The 15828-nt window shown below is 54.8% G+C and overlaps 1 protein-coding gene across 6 annotated transcripts; it reads left to right on the forward strand.

The window, feature by feature from the left end:
* The first annotated feature begins 397 nt into the window (after positions 1-397).
* On the forward strand, positions 398-15828 carry BCAT2 (branched chain amino acid transaminase 2). Of its 6 annotated transcripts, none has more exons than XM_067018313.1 (12): positions 695-1749; positions 5075-5171; positions 5488-5562; positions 5890-6093; positions 11788-11898; positions 11985-12104; positions 12223-12386; positions 13734-13876; positions 14046-14131; positions 14343-14483; positions 14559-14633; positions 15418-15828. In XM_067018313.1, the coding sequence occupies exons 4-12, from the start codon at positions 5911-5913 to the stop codon at positions 15454-15456; spliced, it is 1062 nt and encodes a 353-aa protein (XP_066874414.1). In that variant the 5' UTR covers positions 695-1749; positions 5075-5171; positions 5488-5562; positions 5890-5910; the 3' UTR covers positions 15457-15828. The 6 variants fall into 6 exon arrangements, with proteins under 6 accessions (XP_066874415.1, XP_066874414.1, XP_058900755.1 ...); XM_067018316.1 differs by lacking the exon at positions 5075-5171 and adding an exon at positions 10013-10227 and having other exon boundaries at positions 1570-1749; positions 5890-6471; XM_067018315.1 differs by lacking the exon at positions 695-1749 and adding an exon at positions 1867-1936.

Consider the following 15828-nt stretch of genomic DNA (forward strand, 5'->3'; position numbering starts at 1 on the left):
CCCCACGCATTCCCACGCGTGGCCTGGACCCGAGGGACTACAACTCCCGGCAGGCTTTGCAGCAGGAGCCTGTAGCAGGGTCTCCTGGGGAAAGTATTGCAGGTCGGCTTCACCAGCACGCTAATTAAAAAGGTCCGTAGGGGAGAGTAAATTAAGCTCCGATTAGGAGATAATGGAGGAGGTAAAGCAAAAAGATCTGCGCTTTATTCTGGGCCCTTAGGGAAAAGGAGTTTTGACCTTGCTGCCCGCCGAGTAGGAGGGTGGCCAGCGCCAAAAGTCCTGATGGAAGAGAAAGCCGGGGGTTGAAACTCCCGGGTCAGAGGGAGGAAAGACTTGGGGGCCGGACTCCTGGGTTTGGGGAGGAGGAAACTAGGGAGGAGGGAGGAGGAAACTAAGGGGCGTGAACTCCCGGGCTGGGAGGAAGCGGACTCGGTTCCCCGAGGTGGGGTGAGGGGCCCAGTTGGGGGTAAGTCCCCCAGGTGTGGAGGTGGAGCTGCATCGCTGCTAAGGATTGGCCGCGGCGGTGGGGGTGGGGGGTGGGGGTGGCGTGTGAGGCAATCGCTGATTGGCCGCGGCGGAGGCGGGCGCTGTCTCGGCGCCGCGCCCTGACTGCTTCCAGCCGAGGAGGTGGGGGAGGACTGAGGAGGAGGGAAGGAAAACAGGGAGACACCGTGCGGGGGAGGGGTCAGAATTTGACTGGCTGGGCCTGTGGCTTTTAGGACTGGGGAACAGAATTTGGGAGCAAAATGTCCCAGGGTAGAATTACGCAGACTCAGTGACCTAGGGGCCGGAGTTTGAGGATAGAGGAGGAACAATATTTTGGTGTCACAGTAACCTGGATGCAGGAGTTGGGGGAACTCTGACCACGGAAGGTTTGGGGGGCACACTGACCGCGGAGCACGATGTAGGGGACACTGGTGCAGGTTTGAATTGCTAGCGATTAGAGGGATCCTGAGGGGCTGTAATCGTCTAACTCTGCCTCTGGGGGTCATGAAGTTGGGGAGACACTCTTGAAGGGAAGTAACCAGGAAATCCTGCTCTACGGGCTGCTCATTGAAACTCATTGACGAACTGGGGGATTGAAAATTTTCGGGTGTCACTGATGAAGGGAGCTGGAAGGAGGCATGGTGAACCGAGTGTGTGCTTTATACCTTAAAAAGTTACAAAGGATACACATATATCTTCTCGTTGGAAAGAAAACCTATATTCAAACAGGAAAGTATCTGGACAGAGTGAAGCTTCCCCTTCATCCCTACCTGCCACCCTCTTCAGAGTCCTTTCCGTTTAACGGTGGATTTTTACATAATATCTGCGCCCACCGACATTTATAGTGTGCTTTTTCTTTTCACCAAGAATCGTGGTATGTGAAGGTTTCTGCTCCCTGCCTTTCCCCTCTTTTCCCTCGGTTGCTTATCCTCTTCAGCCCTCCACAACAGTACTGTACCTACTGAAATGCATTTTTGAAAACCTTTGAATGCACGCTGTAGCGTGGGGGCTGGGAGGAGGGTGTATTTCCACGTACTCCCTTCGCCTCGCGGGATCCAGCGCATGCGCTCTGCAGCAGGGCCCAGCTCCCCGCGGGCGCCGTGTAACTGGGAAGGCCAGGCCGGCCTTGGGTGGTAGGCTGGCCGCCATCCCACGGGAGGAGGCGTGAGCGGGGCGGGGCAGGAACGTCTTTCTCCCGGACCGCGCCCTGGGCGGGCACAGATACCTGCCTCACGGACCATGGCTGCAGCGGCGTTGAGGCAGGTGGGTTCGCGTCCCAGTGCCGGGGGCTAGGGAACCCTGCGGTGCGGCGCACTTCCGGACCGACCCCTCTACGGTGACCAGTCCGGCGCGGCGCCGCTCCTCCCGCGCTCGGGTTCCGTTGCTGGGCCGAGGAGGAGGGGGCCCCTTGGAAGGAGCACGAGGCTTTAAGGGGGGTGAAGGGAGAAAGGTAATCGGTGGGAAGGGGACCCGGATGGGACATATAAGGAAGGATACATGGATGAGGAGACGGTAATGGGAGAAGCATGGGGCCGGGGTGGCGGGATGGATTAGGAGGGAATAGACAGCCTTTGGGAGCGCCGGGATAAGACGCCCAGGACTTCTGGAGTGGGAGTAGGGTGAAGGCACAGAGTTCAGTCTCAGGTCTGGACTGGGAATTGGACCCAAGGCCCTGTTTTCTTGGAACTAAAGATAGAAGTAGAATGTTGTGTCCCCGAAGTCCCTTATCTGAAACTCTGCACCTGGGTTGGAAATCGAGGCAGCATCTCATTGTCAGTAACAGAGATCCTCGAAGCGAGAGTGGGAGCCTCCATTCTTACTGATAGGATGTCAACAGGCAGAGCTTCCGAGAGTCTGTGATTCTAGAGAACAGGGCTTCTCAGTGAGGAAGGAAACAATAACAACTCAAAGAAGGGGATCTTTACAACCCTTGACAGCTGTAGCATAACGTTGGGAGAAGTGGTTCCTCTTAAGTTTGCACCTGACTTTATCTGGGACTTCTATCCCAGCCTGATGGATAGCAGGACAGATGTTTACTTTCTGAGTCTCAATGACTGAGACAGGCCTGGGCTGTGATTGGGACAATCTAGGCTTTGGTGATGACACGCCTGAGCTGTGTTGGTAGGTCAGCCCTCGGCCGTGACTGGGTCAGTGGAGGTTCCATCATATTACAGAGCCCTGCCCTGTGCATACCCCACCACACTCCAAACCATTTCTCATTTCCTGATTCAGCCCCAATCCTTTTACACTCTTTGTCCCAAAGGCTCATCTATCATCTAAGATCTCCTTTGGGCCCGATTCCCCGCCCCCCCCCCATGGTTTGGGGTATCAGACGGTGGGGCACCTTCCCTGAGCTGAAGTGAGACCCCTGCCCCCAGAACAATGTCCTGGGAGGATGAAGGCAGATTCTCCCAGTGTGACAGGGTCTCTATGGCCAGTACAGATTTATGATCTGGCAACAGTGCCTGGCACCTTTTCTCTGCCTTGTGGCTGTGTTTTTCTGCCTCTCCTCTCGGCCTCTCCTGGATATCTCTGTCTCCGAGTATCACTGAGACAGTTTCTCTCCAGCTGTTGGCATTGCTCTGTCTCTCCCAGTGTTTCCTCACTTCCCTAGGTCTCCCTTTCACTTTGTGCTGTCACCTGGAGTTGGGTCTTGGTCTGTTTCTCTCCTTTTTCCTGTTCCCTCTCTCATGGCTTCTGTTTATCCTGCCTTCATTATTTTTTCTTGATTTCTCCAGGCTTTACCTTGTCTGAATTTCTCTCCCTCTTGTCTCTTGTCTCAGTTGCGATCTCTCTTTATGATCATATCTATTTTGGCATCTCTTGGCCTTGACTTCTGTTCTTTAAAGTTTTCTATTTCCATGTCTCTCTTTCTCATTTTTGCGCTTCCCTGTTTTTTCCCATTCGGCCTCCCTCTGAGTCTGAGAGCTGCTTTCCTGCCCACATGCTGGCTGCCTCCTCCCTGCGTATCCCAATTTTCTCCATTCCATGGGTGTCCTGTCACCTCTTGGGACAGAAGCTGGCCAGGGGTTTGGGCAGGCTACACAGCGCCACCTAGAGGCCATGCCCAGGACCCACACCCACACTCTGATCATCCCAGAAGCTCTTGGGCCCCGTACCATTCAGGAGCACTCCTCAGACTTCATGGCCTAGACTTTAGGACATTACAACCCCGCAGGCCCCCCTCCTCGTGACTCACCTACTGACCAGTGACTTCTGGCATTCACATCCGTTCCCAGTTCCCCCAGCTCACAGGGCAGGAGCAGGCTAGGCTGTTCTGTCTCCCCCAAACCTCATGACACAGCTGCTTTCCCACCAGGCTGGGGAAAGGGGTATTGTGAGGTCAGAGACCACTGGGGAGAAGCCATCCTGATGGACACAGCCAGACCTGCTCTCCCCTGCTGGCCTCGGGCAGGACCACAAGGGAAGTATTCATCTGAGCAGCGTCTCTTGATGACCGGGGTGGTCCTCAGGTCCATGTGGCTGCCCCGCAGCCCTGGGAACTGAAGGGAATTGGAACTGCTGGTGTCCAAGGTGTGGGACTGGGGCTTCAGGTAAGCTGAGCCCAGTTGATCTAATACCCTGAAAGAGAAGGACTTGGACTCCTGGGTCTGAAGGAGGATGGGGCTGGGGGTCTGGATCCTGGGTCTGAGCGGGGAGGGGCTGGAGGCCTGAATCCTGAATCTGAGGGGGGAGGGGCTGGAGGTCTGGATCCTGGGTCTGAGGGAGGAGGGGCTGGGGGTCTGGATCCTGGGTCTGAGGGAGGAAGGACTGGGGTTCTGGACTCCTGGATCTAAGGGAGGATCAGGCTGGGGGCCTGGAATCCAGGGTCTGAAGGGGGAGGGGCTGGGGGCCTGGATCCTGAATCTGAGGGAGGAGGGGCTGGGGGTCTGGATCCTGGGTCTGAGGGAGGAGGGGCCGGGGGGTCGGGACTCCTGGGTCTGAGGGAGGAGGGGCCGGGGGGTCGGGACTCCTGGGTCTGAGGGAGGAGGGGCCGGGGGTCTGGATCTTGGGTCTGAGGGAGGAGGGGCCGGGGGTCTGGATCCTGGGTCTGAGGGAGGAGGGGCCGGGGGGTCGGGACTCCTGGGTCTGAGGGAGGAGGGGCCGGGGGTCTGGATCTTGGGTCTGAGGGAGGAGGGGCCGGGGGTCTGGATCTTGGGTCTGAGGGAGGAGGGGCCGGGGGTCTGGATCCTGGGTCTGAGGGAGGAGGGGCCGGGGGCCTGGATCCTGGGTCTGAGGGAGGAGGGGCCGGGGGCCGGGACTCCTGGGTCTGAGGGAGGAGGGGCCGGGGGTCTGGATCTTGGGTCTGAGGGAGGAGGGGCCGGGGGTCTGGATCCTGGGTCTGATGGAGGAGGGGCCGGGGGTCGGGACTCCTGGGTCTGAGGGAGGAGGGGCTGGGGGCCTGGATCCTGGGTCTGAGGGAGGAGGGGCCGGGGGCCGGGACTCCTGGGTCTGAGGGAGGAGGGGCCGGGGGTCTGGATCTTGGGTCTGAGGGGGGAGGGGCCGGGGGCCTGGATCCTGGGTCTGAAGGGGGAGGGTCCTGGGGAAGCATGACCTATAGGCCCATCACTCTTCTAACTCTTTTCAGGATTTGGGTCCCCCGGGGAGACCTTCACTTACCTGCACACCTTCCTGTGTCGTCCTCTGTCTGATCTGGTCTCAGGGCTGGGCCAAAGTTCCCTGGGGTAGGAGGCGCCTGTGTTTGACTTTGCCCCAGCATGGAGGAAGGGATGGGAGCTGATTCAGCTCTTTATCCGGTGGCCCTCGTGAGGGCAGGGAGGGGACTTGGCCTCCTTTGGGAGTCCCTGTGCTGCATGCTGATCAGGACCGGGGAAGGGACGTGGCCAGGGCCGCATGCCGTGTCAGGAATGTACTGAGCCTGGGACAGAGCCAGACGGAGGGACCTGCCAAGCGCAGGAGGTGGCAAAGATGGTGCCAGGGGCCCCTGCTCTCTCTGTCTGCTGGCCTCACCACCTTTCTTACTTCTGTCCCCACCCCCAGATTTGGACCCGAAAATTTCTCCCTGTCCCTTGGCTTCTGTGTGGTCCCAGAAGATATGACTCATCCAGCTTCAAGGTGACGGGAGGGGACTATACTTTTGGATCTCAAGGAAGAAGGGCTGGGAGCCTTGACCACTGGGTCTGAGGGAGGCAAGGGCTGGGGGCTGGATTTGGGCATCTCCAAAAGGTCCAAGGTCCAAAGGTGAAGGTGGGTGGCAATGGGGTAGCCTAATTGCCCGCCATCAGGCCGTGGGAAAGAGAAGAAACCACATGTCCCAGAAGCCTCTGGGGCTACAGTTCCCTCTTCTCACTGGGTCTTAGCCCCAGGGATTTGTGGGGCTAAGGTTTTAGTTTTTTAGATTGGAGGTTGTGGTTAGATTCCAGGACACCTGTCTTTTCTCAGGCTGCAGACCTGCAGCTGGAGATGACACAGGAGCCTCATAAGAAGCCTGACCCCAGCAAGCCCCTGCTGTTCGGGAAGACATTCACCGACCACATGCTGATGGTGGAGTGGAACAAGGAGAAGGGCTGGTGCCAGCCCCGAATCCAGCCCTTCCAGAACCTCAAACTGCACCCGGCCTGCTCGGCTCTCCACTATTCCCTGCAGGTGGCAGGGCGGCTGCCCTCCATCCCCATATCTCTCCGCATCCCTTCCCTCTTGCTGTGTCTCTTGCTGGGTTTACCTCCCTGGGTTTGCTTTTTGTGTGTTTCTCATTTCCGTACACTCCTCATCCGTTTTCTGAGGCTTATCATGTCCCACGCCCCGTGTTGGCTGATGCAGGATTCTCCGAGATGAGTAGACCCAGCTTCTTCGCTTGAAAACCCCACCCGGTGGGATCTGTGCTCAGATGCAGGCAGCTGAGGCATTGTGGGAGACCAGAGGAGGAATGCCCACCCGACCTCTAATTTGACAGGAAGTGGGGTCTTTCCCGCAAAGAGGGGCGCTTAGGCTCTGAGAGGGAGAAGAGACATCAGGACAGACATGGTACAAAGAAGAGCCCAGCACGTTTGGGGGGAAGCATGGGGTCGGAGCCTGGCAGGGGTGGCTGACGATGTCATCAGGACCACAGAGGAGCTGGGATCTTGTCCAGGGTATTGGGAGCCCTGGAGGGCTCCGAACAGGCATGGAGCAGCTAGAGAAAGACCCCTCTCAGGCCATGTGGAGGATGCGCTCTGTCCAGAGCTGGGGGGACGGCCAGGAGGCGGAGAGATTCAGGGACACGAGGGATTTGGCCGGTTGGGCGAGAGAAGAGCAGGGAGGGCCGAGGACAGTGCCCAGAGGTTAAGTCAGGTGACCACGTAGACCACGGGACTGTCTCCATAGGGGGACACAGGAGGAGGAGGACTGCAGGACTTGGTGAGGGACCCGTGAGGAGAGACCCAGAGGCATTTGGTTTCAGACTTCATGCTATGGCTGAAAGCGAAGTCTTTCTGTGGAAGCTTTAATTGTGACACAATTTGAATGGACACATTGCAGGTCTAGTCGCTGGTTTGCAGTTTCTCTCCCTTAGGGCATTTGGTTCTGTGACATTAGGGATGTTTTCCTTTTTTTTCTTTTCTTTTTTTTTTTTTTGCGGTACGCGGGCCTCTCACTGCTGCGGCCTCTCCCGTTGCGGAGCACAGGCTCCGGACGCGCAGGCGCAGCGGCCACGGCTCACGGGCCCAGACGCTCCGCGGCACGTGGGATCTTCCCGGACCGGGGCACGAACCCGCGTCCCCTGCATCGGCAGGCGGACTCCCAACCACTGCGCCACCAGGGAAGCCCTTTTTCTTTTCTTTTCAGAATTTTGACAGTTTTCTTCTTCCCACCTACTCGGGACAGTAGACTAGAACCGATCAGTTCTGTGCAGAGGAGCCCCAGCTCGGGGAGCAGTTAGGTGCGAAGGACGGGACAGTCAGGACATGCCCACAGACCCCCCCCAGGAAGGTGGCTTTGGGAGACCACCATTTGCTTACCTCCCTTTTCAGCCCCACACGCCAGGCCAGGAGTTTCTCCGGCTGGGGACCCAGTACTTTTACTTTAGTTGAGTGAGTGCAGACGGAGGGACTGAGGTCAGGCCCCGGCATCCAGAACGTTACGTTCTTTGGGGTGCCTCTGACACAGGGCGCCGGCTGAGGGTACGGGAAATGACATCCTCATGTCCTCCTGACTCTAGGGACTGTGTAGAATAACACCCAGCCACTTGCGTCGTTATTTTTTATTATCGTGGTAATAATGCACATACATAATAATACAGATAACATAAGATGTGCCATTTTAACCATTTTAAAGTCTGCCGTTCAGCGGCATTGAGTACATTCCCCATATTGGGCAGAGAGCATTTCCACTGTCTAATTCCAGAACTTTTTCATCATCCAAAACAGAAACCCCACACCCACTAAGGAGTCACTCCCCAAGCCCCTGACCCCAACCTGCCAACCATTAATCTGCTTTCTGCCCTTATCTCCCCGTATTTGTATTCTTATTTATTTATCTCTTTATCTATCTATCTATTTATTTATTTGGCCATGCGGCTTGCGGGATCTTAGTTCCCCGACCAGGGATCGAACCCGGGACCCACTCAGTGGAAGCGCCGAGTCCTAACCACTGGACCGCCAGGGAATTCTTCCCCGTATTTTTAAACTTTTAATTTTATTTGGAGTGTTTTTCAATTAAAAACACCTCTTTTGAAAAAGGGGTCATATATGCATATATTTACACAGTTCAAAAAAGAGGGAACAAATATACGTCCCCAGGCCCCAGCCCCCTCACTGCCCTTCCTGAAGCAGCCCCCCACCCAGCTCGAGTCCCCAGGTCCTTCCAGAGTTCCGCTTTCTGGACGGCAACACGGCTGTGTATAATTGTTTCACTCCATTCTTCCCCCGTAAAAGTCAGCATATGCTACACTCACTCTTTGGCATCCTGCTTCCTTCTGTTAATGTAGCCTGAGATTCTTGAACAGCCCTTGAAGAGTTTTTTCCTTTTTGCTGCTGTGTAATATTCCATCCTGACAATGCCTTGTTTAGGCGGTCCCCTATCGTTGGACACTTAGGTTGTTTCCAGCCTTGCGCTATTATAAACAGCGTTACAATAAACCAGGAAACACCTCACTTCCTTAAGGGCAAGTGTATCTCTCAGTTTCTGCAACTGTTGGCTCAAAGGGTATGTGTGCTTGTAATTGTGACAGATGTTGAATCCTAGCCACCTCTACAGAAGTTGTACTGATTTCCACACTTAACCAGCCGGCCCTGTTTTCCCCATACCCTGGGTGACCCTTGTCAAACTTTTAGATCTCTTCCAGTCTTCTAAGTGGTTTTAAAGGTACCTCAAAGTAATTTTACCTTGCATTTTTCCCCTAATTATGAAGCTGACCATCTTTTCACAAGCATAAGAGCCAAGTTTAGTTCCTTTCTGTGAACTGTCCATTTTCTTGGCTGATTTTTCTATCAGGGTGGGTTTCAATATGTGTTTCTTTGTAGGAGTACTTTGTATATTAGCTAAACCATTTGTGATATGTGTTGAAAGTCTCTGCCCAGTTTGTTTTATTTTTATGCAGCGAAATGTATCAATCTTTTCTTTTTGGTTTCTGTGGTTTGTCTTATTTAGAACACCAGCCCCAATTCAAAATGGGAAACGGTCATCTTGTGTTTTCTTCTGTTGCTTTTATGGTTTAAAAAAATTTTTTTTCATTTAAACCTTTAATCCACCTGGAATTTTTCCTGATGTGAAGTATGAGATAGGGATCCAACTTAATTTTTGTCTTTTCCAGACATGACTGTTTGGTTGTTCAGCACCATTTAACTGAATTAATCATGTTTTAAAATTTTTTATTGAAATACAGTTGGTTTACAGTGTCGTGTTGGTTTCAGGTGTACGGCAAAGTGATTCAGTTACACTATAATGCACTTTCCAGTCTCTTCCATTGTTCAGTCTGTCAATTTATATATCAGTGTCACTTTGTTTTAAGTGTTGTAGGTGTGTATAAGCCGTTGTAATATCTGATAAGGCTACTTCCCCCTCCTGCCTCTTGCCCTTATTTTAAAATTTTTTCCAAAATATTCCGACTATTCTCGTTTATTTTGCAGTCTTCATTCATGCGTCTATTCATTCAGTCAACAGAAGCCTACTGTGAGCCAAGCGGTGCCCCAGGCATAGTGAGGTTGGGGGTGGTGGTTCTCTAGGGAGCCTTCAGGTCTGGTCCCTGTCCATGGCACTTCCGGTCTCTAGTGAAACAGACATGAAAGAAGCAAAATGAAACCATGCGGGAGGACTCAGGGTGCCCTGACCTGTCTGGGAGTGAGGTTACATCATGGTGGCAGCGATGGTAGTCGCTGAGTATAGGAGGCTGGGGGTGACAGAGGCCAGACCTTGTGGGGCCTGGAAGACCAAGGGGAGGTTTGGGGCTTTTTCTCCTGAGAACAATAGCGCGGGGGTGGGGACCAACTTTTTAAAAACTATTCCTTTAAAAAGTTTTTATTATGAGAAATTTCAAAACGTAAAGGTATAATAATAATTCCGCCATCCCCCCAAACCCCTGCTTCTTCAGTTAGCACTGCTTGGTCACAGTCTCCTTTCATCTGGACTTCGCCGACGCTTTACCCTTTCCGTATGATTTGGAAGCACGTCCTGGCTGTTGTTGGCGTTTGGCCGTACCACGTGGCTTGTGGGATCTTAGTTCCCCAACCCGGGATTGAACCCAGGGCCTCGGCAGTGAGAGCGTGGAGTCCTAACCACTGGACCACCAGGGAATTCCTGGACATGGTATTTTTTAAAATTTTATTGAAGTATAGCTGATTTACAGTGCTGTGTTAGTTTCTTGTGTACAGCAAAGTGATTCGGTTATATATTAATGTACATATATATATTTTTTCCATATTCCTTTCCATTATGGTTTATTACAGGATACTGAATATCGTTCCCTGTGCTATACAGTAGGACCTTGTTGTTTATCCATTCTTATATCTAATATTTGCATCAGTTAATCCCAAACTCCCAATCCATCCATCCCCCCCCCCACCTCCCCCTGGCAATCACAAGTCTGTTCTCTGTGTCTGTTTCTGTTTTGTAGATAAGTTCATTTGTGTCATATTTTAGATTCCACATATAGGTGATATCATATGGTATTTGTCTTTCTCTTTCTGGCTTACTTAACTTAGTATGATGATATCTACGTCCATCCATGTTGCTGCAAATGGCATTATTTCATTCTTTTTTATGGCTGAGTAATATTCCATTTTATATATATATATATATATGTGTGTGTGTGTGTGTGTGTGTGTGCCACATCTTCTTTATCCATTCAGTTGTTGATGGACATTTAGGTTGCTTCCATGTCTTGGCTATTGTAAACAGTGCTGCTATGGACATAGGGGTGCATGTACCTTTCTGAATTAGAGTTTTGTCTGGATAGCTGGATGATATGGTAACTCTATTTTTAGTTTTTTGGAGGAACGTCCATACTGTTTTCCATAGTGGCTGCACCAATTTACATTCCCACCAACAGCCAACAGTGTAGGAAGGTTCCCTTTTCTCCACGCCCTCTCTGGCACTGGTTATTTGTAGACTTTTTAACGATGGCCATTCTGACCCGTGTGAGGTGGTACCTCACTGTAGTTTTTATTTGCATTTCTCTAATAATTAGGGATGTTGAGCATCACTAGGGATGTTGAATCCCCACAAAGGCTCTTTCAAAATGTAACTTCTGGGATTTCCCTGGTGGTCCAGTGGTTAGGACTCCCCGCTCCCAATGCAGGGGGCACGGGTTCGATCCCCGGTCAGCAAACTAGATCCCGCATGCCGCAACTAAAGATCCCGCACGCTGCAACAAATATCCTGTGTGCCACAGCTAAGACCCACTGCAACCAAATAAATAAATATTAAAAAAAAAAAAAAGACTCCGTGCAGTCACTGTTGAAGGCCTGGGTTCAATCCCTGGTGGGGGAACTAAGATTTCCACAAGCCCTGTGGTGCGGCCAAAACCAAAAAATAAATAATACATAATTAATTTTAAAAAGAAAGTAACTTCCACATCATCCTCATTCCTGAGAAATAGTCCTAATAACACGGGAAGGGTTTAAGCAAAGCATTCTCCCTGCTCTGGGTCTCTCTGTTCTGCTTTCTCTGGCCTCTGCCCTTTGCTCCCTCCTCTCGGTCGTTCTGGTCCTCTTCTCTCTCTTTTTCTCCCCTTCTCTGTGCTAGTAGGTTACTCTCTCCCGCCGCTCTCTGCCTTCTTCCGTGTCTGCGTCCCTGTGTATCGGCCTCTGTCCCCGGCTCGCTTAGCTGGTCCCCGAGCCCTGACCGCCCGCCCGCCTGTCCCCGCAGCTCTTTGAAGGCATGAAGGCGTTCAAAGGCGGGGACCAGCGCGTGCGTCTCTTTCGACCTTGGCTCAACATGGACCGGATGCTGCGCTCGGCCCTGCGCCTCTGCCTGCCGGTGAGCGGGTGGCAGGGGGGGCGGCGGGCTGGGTCCAGCGTTGCGGGGGGGCCCCCCTGACTCATCTTCATCCCCCGCCCCCCCAGAGTTTTGACAAGGTCGAGTTGCTCCAGTGCATCCGCCGGCTGGTGGAAGTGGACAAGGACTGGGTTCCCGACAGCTCCGGCACCAGCCTCTATGTGCGGCCTGTGTTCATTGGGAACGAGGTGGGCTGGCTCCCAGGGCTGGGGGTGGGGGTGGGGGTGGGGGACCCAGACGTGGGTCAGGGGAGCGGCCGGGGGCCTGGACTCCTGGAGCCCTGATGTCGGCTTCTGCCCGCCTCAGCCCTCGCTAGGTGTCGGCAACCCCACGCGAGCCCTCCTGTTCGTCATCCTCTGCCCGGTGGGCGCGTACTTCCCCGGAGATGCCTTGAGCCCCGTCTCTCTCCTGGCTGACCCATCATTCATCCGGGCCTGGGTGGGTGGGGTCGGTGACTGCAAGCTGGGGGGGTAAGTAGCCCCCCGCCCCCCGCGGGTCTGCTGCGCTGGGTGTCAGAGACACAGGGTGTGTCTTTGGATGTCCGCTGGCCTTCCCGTCCTGTTTCACGTGGTTGGGGACAGCTGTGCTCGCACGTTGGGATGTACTGTCATTGGCACCGTGGTGCGGGGACGGAGGGGCGGGTACCAGGGTGTGTGCTAAGTGCTGTGGACATATCGGCCCAGAGACTGGAAGGGCTTGGGTGGAGGTAAGTGGAGAAACTCGGACTGGCCCTCAGGGAAGCCTCCAGAAATGAAGTTTACACTTAGCCCACCGGTCTCTCCTCCAGGTAGCCTCCCCTGGAAGCCCAGGCTCCGCCAGCTCCCATAGTTCCCTGGGGCTCCAGCGCCCATCACCCTGTGCGTAGACTCTCTGTCTTTCCAGGGTCCTTGGCTCAGCAGGGCAAGGACGGTTAGGATGGGGATAAGGTAGAGGGCAGGGTAAGGGTGTGTTGCGACAGCAATTGCGGCCCCAGCTGGGAGTTCATTTGGGTCCTTTCAAAATACATCTCGTGAGGTCTCCTGAGGGCCAGGCCCTATGCTGGGTGAAGCTGGGGGACCCAGATGAATCAGATCCGGGCCCTGCCCTCCAGGGGCTCCCAGGCTGGTGGGAGCCCCAGTATCTGGGGCAGCATGTGCTCTGGTGGAGCCTCTGCCCTTGTGAAATTCTTCACAGAGGAGGTCTGATGGGTAGAGAGGAGATGGTTTCCTGGATACAAAAATGGTAAACAATTTCTAATCCTTGGAACACGTGTAGGGGCAGGGAGGAGGGGCAGAGTCAGGGAAGGAAAAATGAGTCTGGTTTTTGCAAAAGGCTTAACAGGTAGTCCCAGACCAGGCCCAGCCCTGAACAGTGGACCGAAGGGCTGGGATCTTGTCCCGGAGGCAGTGGGGAGCCCTGGGGCTTGTGAACAGGCAAGGGGTGAGGTCTGCTCTGGGAGAGAGACAGTGAGTGTTAAAACAGGGCGATCTGGGAAAACATAGAGGTGGCCCAATTTCCTGGGAGAGCCCAGAGAAGGCCTGAAACCCATCCTGGAGGTTCAGTAATGCCTCTCAGAGGAGGTGACATCACAGGTGGTTTTGAGGGCCATTGGAGGATTTGGTCAGTTGAGGAACTGGGTGAGGAGGGTGATCCGCAAGGAAACAGTGGTGCATTTGTGATCTGGAGAGGGGAGAGATGGAGGAGGGGTGATTGCGAGCCTTGACCCCAGGCTGCTGGCCAGGGATTCTGTCCTGGGGCCACTAGGGAGCCACCGAAGGGCTGTGAGTGGGGGAGGATGGGAGTGCCTCACCCTGGTCCACCATGTTGCTGTCCACCAGGAATTACGGGCCCACCGTGTTTGTGCAGCAGGAGGCCCAAAAGAAGGGGTGTGAACAGGTCCTGTGGCTGTATGGGCCTGACCACCAGCTCACTGAGGTGGGCACCATGAACATCTTTGTCTTCTGGACCCACGAGGATGGGGGTGAGCCCGCCCAGGACCCAAGCCAAGCCCCTGCAGAAGTGGGTGGGAGGAGAATGCTTAGTGGGTTGCAGGCGTCCGGGGTTAGGGGTGTGTGGAGCGGCCCCTAAGAGGAAGGGAGGGTGTGTCTGAGGGTGCGAGGTAACGCCCCCATCTCGTGCACCTGACCCAGTGCTGGAACTGGTGACCCCCCCACTGGACGGTGTCATCCTGCCTGGAGTAGTTCGACAGAGTCTGCTGGACCTGGCTCGGACCTGGGTGAGGGCACGGTGTCTTTGGGTGGCCAGAGTGCTGGGGTGCTGCTAGGTTGGGGGGCCAGAGTATGGGAGGGGCGGTCGGGGGGTGCCGGGGCACAATGGCACGTCTTCCCTCCCCCGCCCCCCAGGCGCTGTCCTTACAGAGGGAGCGACGGGGCTCTGCAGCAGGGCAGCCCCACCGGGCTCCGACGTATCTGTGTCTTGCCTCGCAGGGTGAGTTCCGGGTGGCAGAGCGTAAGATCACCATGAAGGAGTTCCTGCAGGCGCTGGAGGACGGCCGGGTTCGAGAAGTCTTCGGTTCAGGCACCGCTTGCCAGGTCTGCCCTGTGCACCGAATCCTGTACCAAGGCAAGGTGAGGAAGGGCTGCCCTTGGCCATGAGAGAGAAGAAGGGGGAGGGGCGCCTCCTCACGGCCCTTTCTTCCCCAGCACCTCCACATTCCCACCATGGAAAACGGGCCGGAGCTTGTCCTCCGCTTCCACAAGGAACTGAAGGCGATCCAGGTGAGGTGCACTTGCTGGGAAGTGGGCTGGATGCTTGTTCCGCAGAGAAATTCACATCCCGCGAGCCTCTGGACTGAGGCTCCCCTCCCCTTCCCCCATAGTCCCACAGGCTGATAATGGCTCCTCCCATCAGCCTCTGGGCCCAGGATTGAGTTTGCTTCCCTCGACCCTCTGTGGCCTAGCACACTTCTTGGGGCTAAATGATCCTTTTCTGTGCGCCTCTGGAGCCCTGGCTTGAGAAATCCGCATCCCATGAGCTTCTGGGACCTTAAGCCAGCCTTCTGGCCACTGGGGTCCGATCCCCAAGGATTCCCAGGAGGCCTGGGCTATTCCTCTGGCCTGAGAAATCTTGCTCCTACAAGCCTCTGGACCGTGGCCCCCTCTGTGGCCTAGGAATGTTTCCTCTCATAAGCCTCTGGAGGTATCTTCATTCGTCTGGACCGAGGTATCTTGCCTTTCCTGGCACTCGTGTGAGCGTCTGTAAACTCCTGTGCATCCGGACCTAGAACTACACCTCCTGACTCAGCTGAAAACGACTTTTTCCCAGAGCCTTCAGGGTCTTACAAGAACTCCTCTTTGCAGAACTACATCTCCCGTGAGCCTCTGCGCCATCCTTTGCCACGACTCCCCCTCCCCGTGATTTTTGGTGGGCTTCTGGGAAGTGGAATGCACTTCCCATGAGGTCCTGGGGCGCAACTTCGCCGGCACTCCGCCTGGGACGCCGCAGGGCCTGCTGGGAGTTGTAGTGTGGCTTCCCCTCACCTCCGCCTGTGTTATCCCGCAGTATGGAACAAAAGCCCACGAGTGGATGCTACCTGTGTGATGCTGCGGGCTGTGCCGGACCACTCCACGGATCCACCGACCTGTAGCATCCAGTCCCTGTTGGACCTTCTCCTCCATACCCGTGATTCACCTGAAGTGCAATATGAAAGAAAAGGTGGCGGGCCGGGACGCCTGGGTTGCCGGTGCCCCCGCGTTACACTCCCAAAGCCATAAGGGCCCGACCCAGGCGTGTTGGCCCCTAGCCCCGCCGCTCAGGCCTTGGGGACCTGGACTCGCCTTTGCTCTGTGTCGTGGGGTCAAGGATACACCTTGACTCAGACTCTGACTCTCCGTTTTCAGGCCGGATCAACCGGTGCTGCTGTTGATTTTTTTCCCTAGCTGCAATTTTGAAATAAAATGCCAAAGAACAAGC

Source organism: Kogia breviceps, chromosome 18 (genome assembly GCF_026419965.1).
Source record: "Kogia breviceps isolate mKogBre1 chromosome 18, mKogBre1 haplotype 1, whole genome shotgun sequence".
Classification (NCBI taxonomy): Eukaryota; Metazoa; Chordata; class Mammalia; order Artiodactyla; family Physeteridae; genus Kogia; species Kogia breviceps.

Excerpts from the sequence above, each read along its gene's own strand:
- BCAT2 (XM_059044772.2), top strand. The coding sequence starts at position 1,726 with ATGGCTGCAGCGGCGTTGAGGCAG. Across the intron at positions 14,132-14,342 it reads TGGACCTGGCTCGGACCTGG|GGTGAGTTCCGGGTGGCAGA; the intron begins GTGAGGGCACGG and ends CTTGCCTCGCAG. Across the intron at positions 14,634-15,417 it reads AGGAACTGAAGGCGATCCAG|TATGGAACAAAAGCCCACGA; the intron begins GTGAGGTGCACT and ends GTTATCCCGCAG.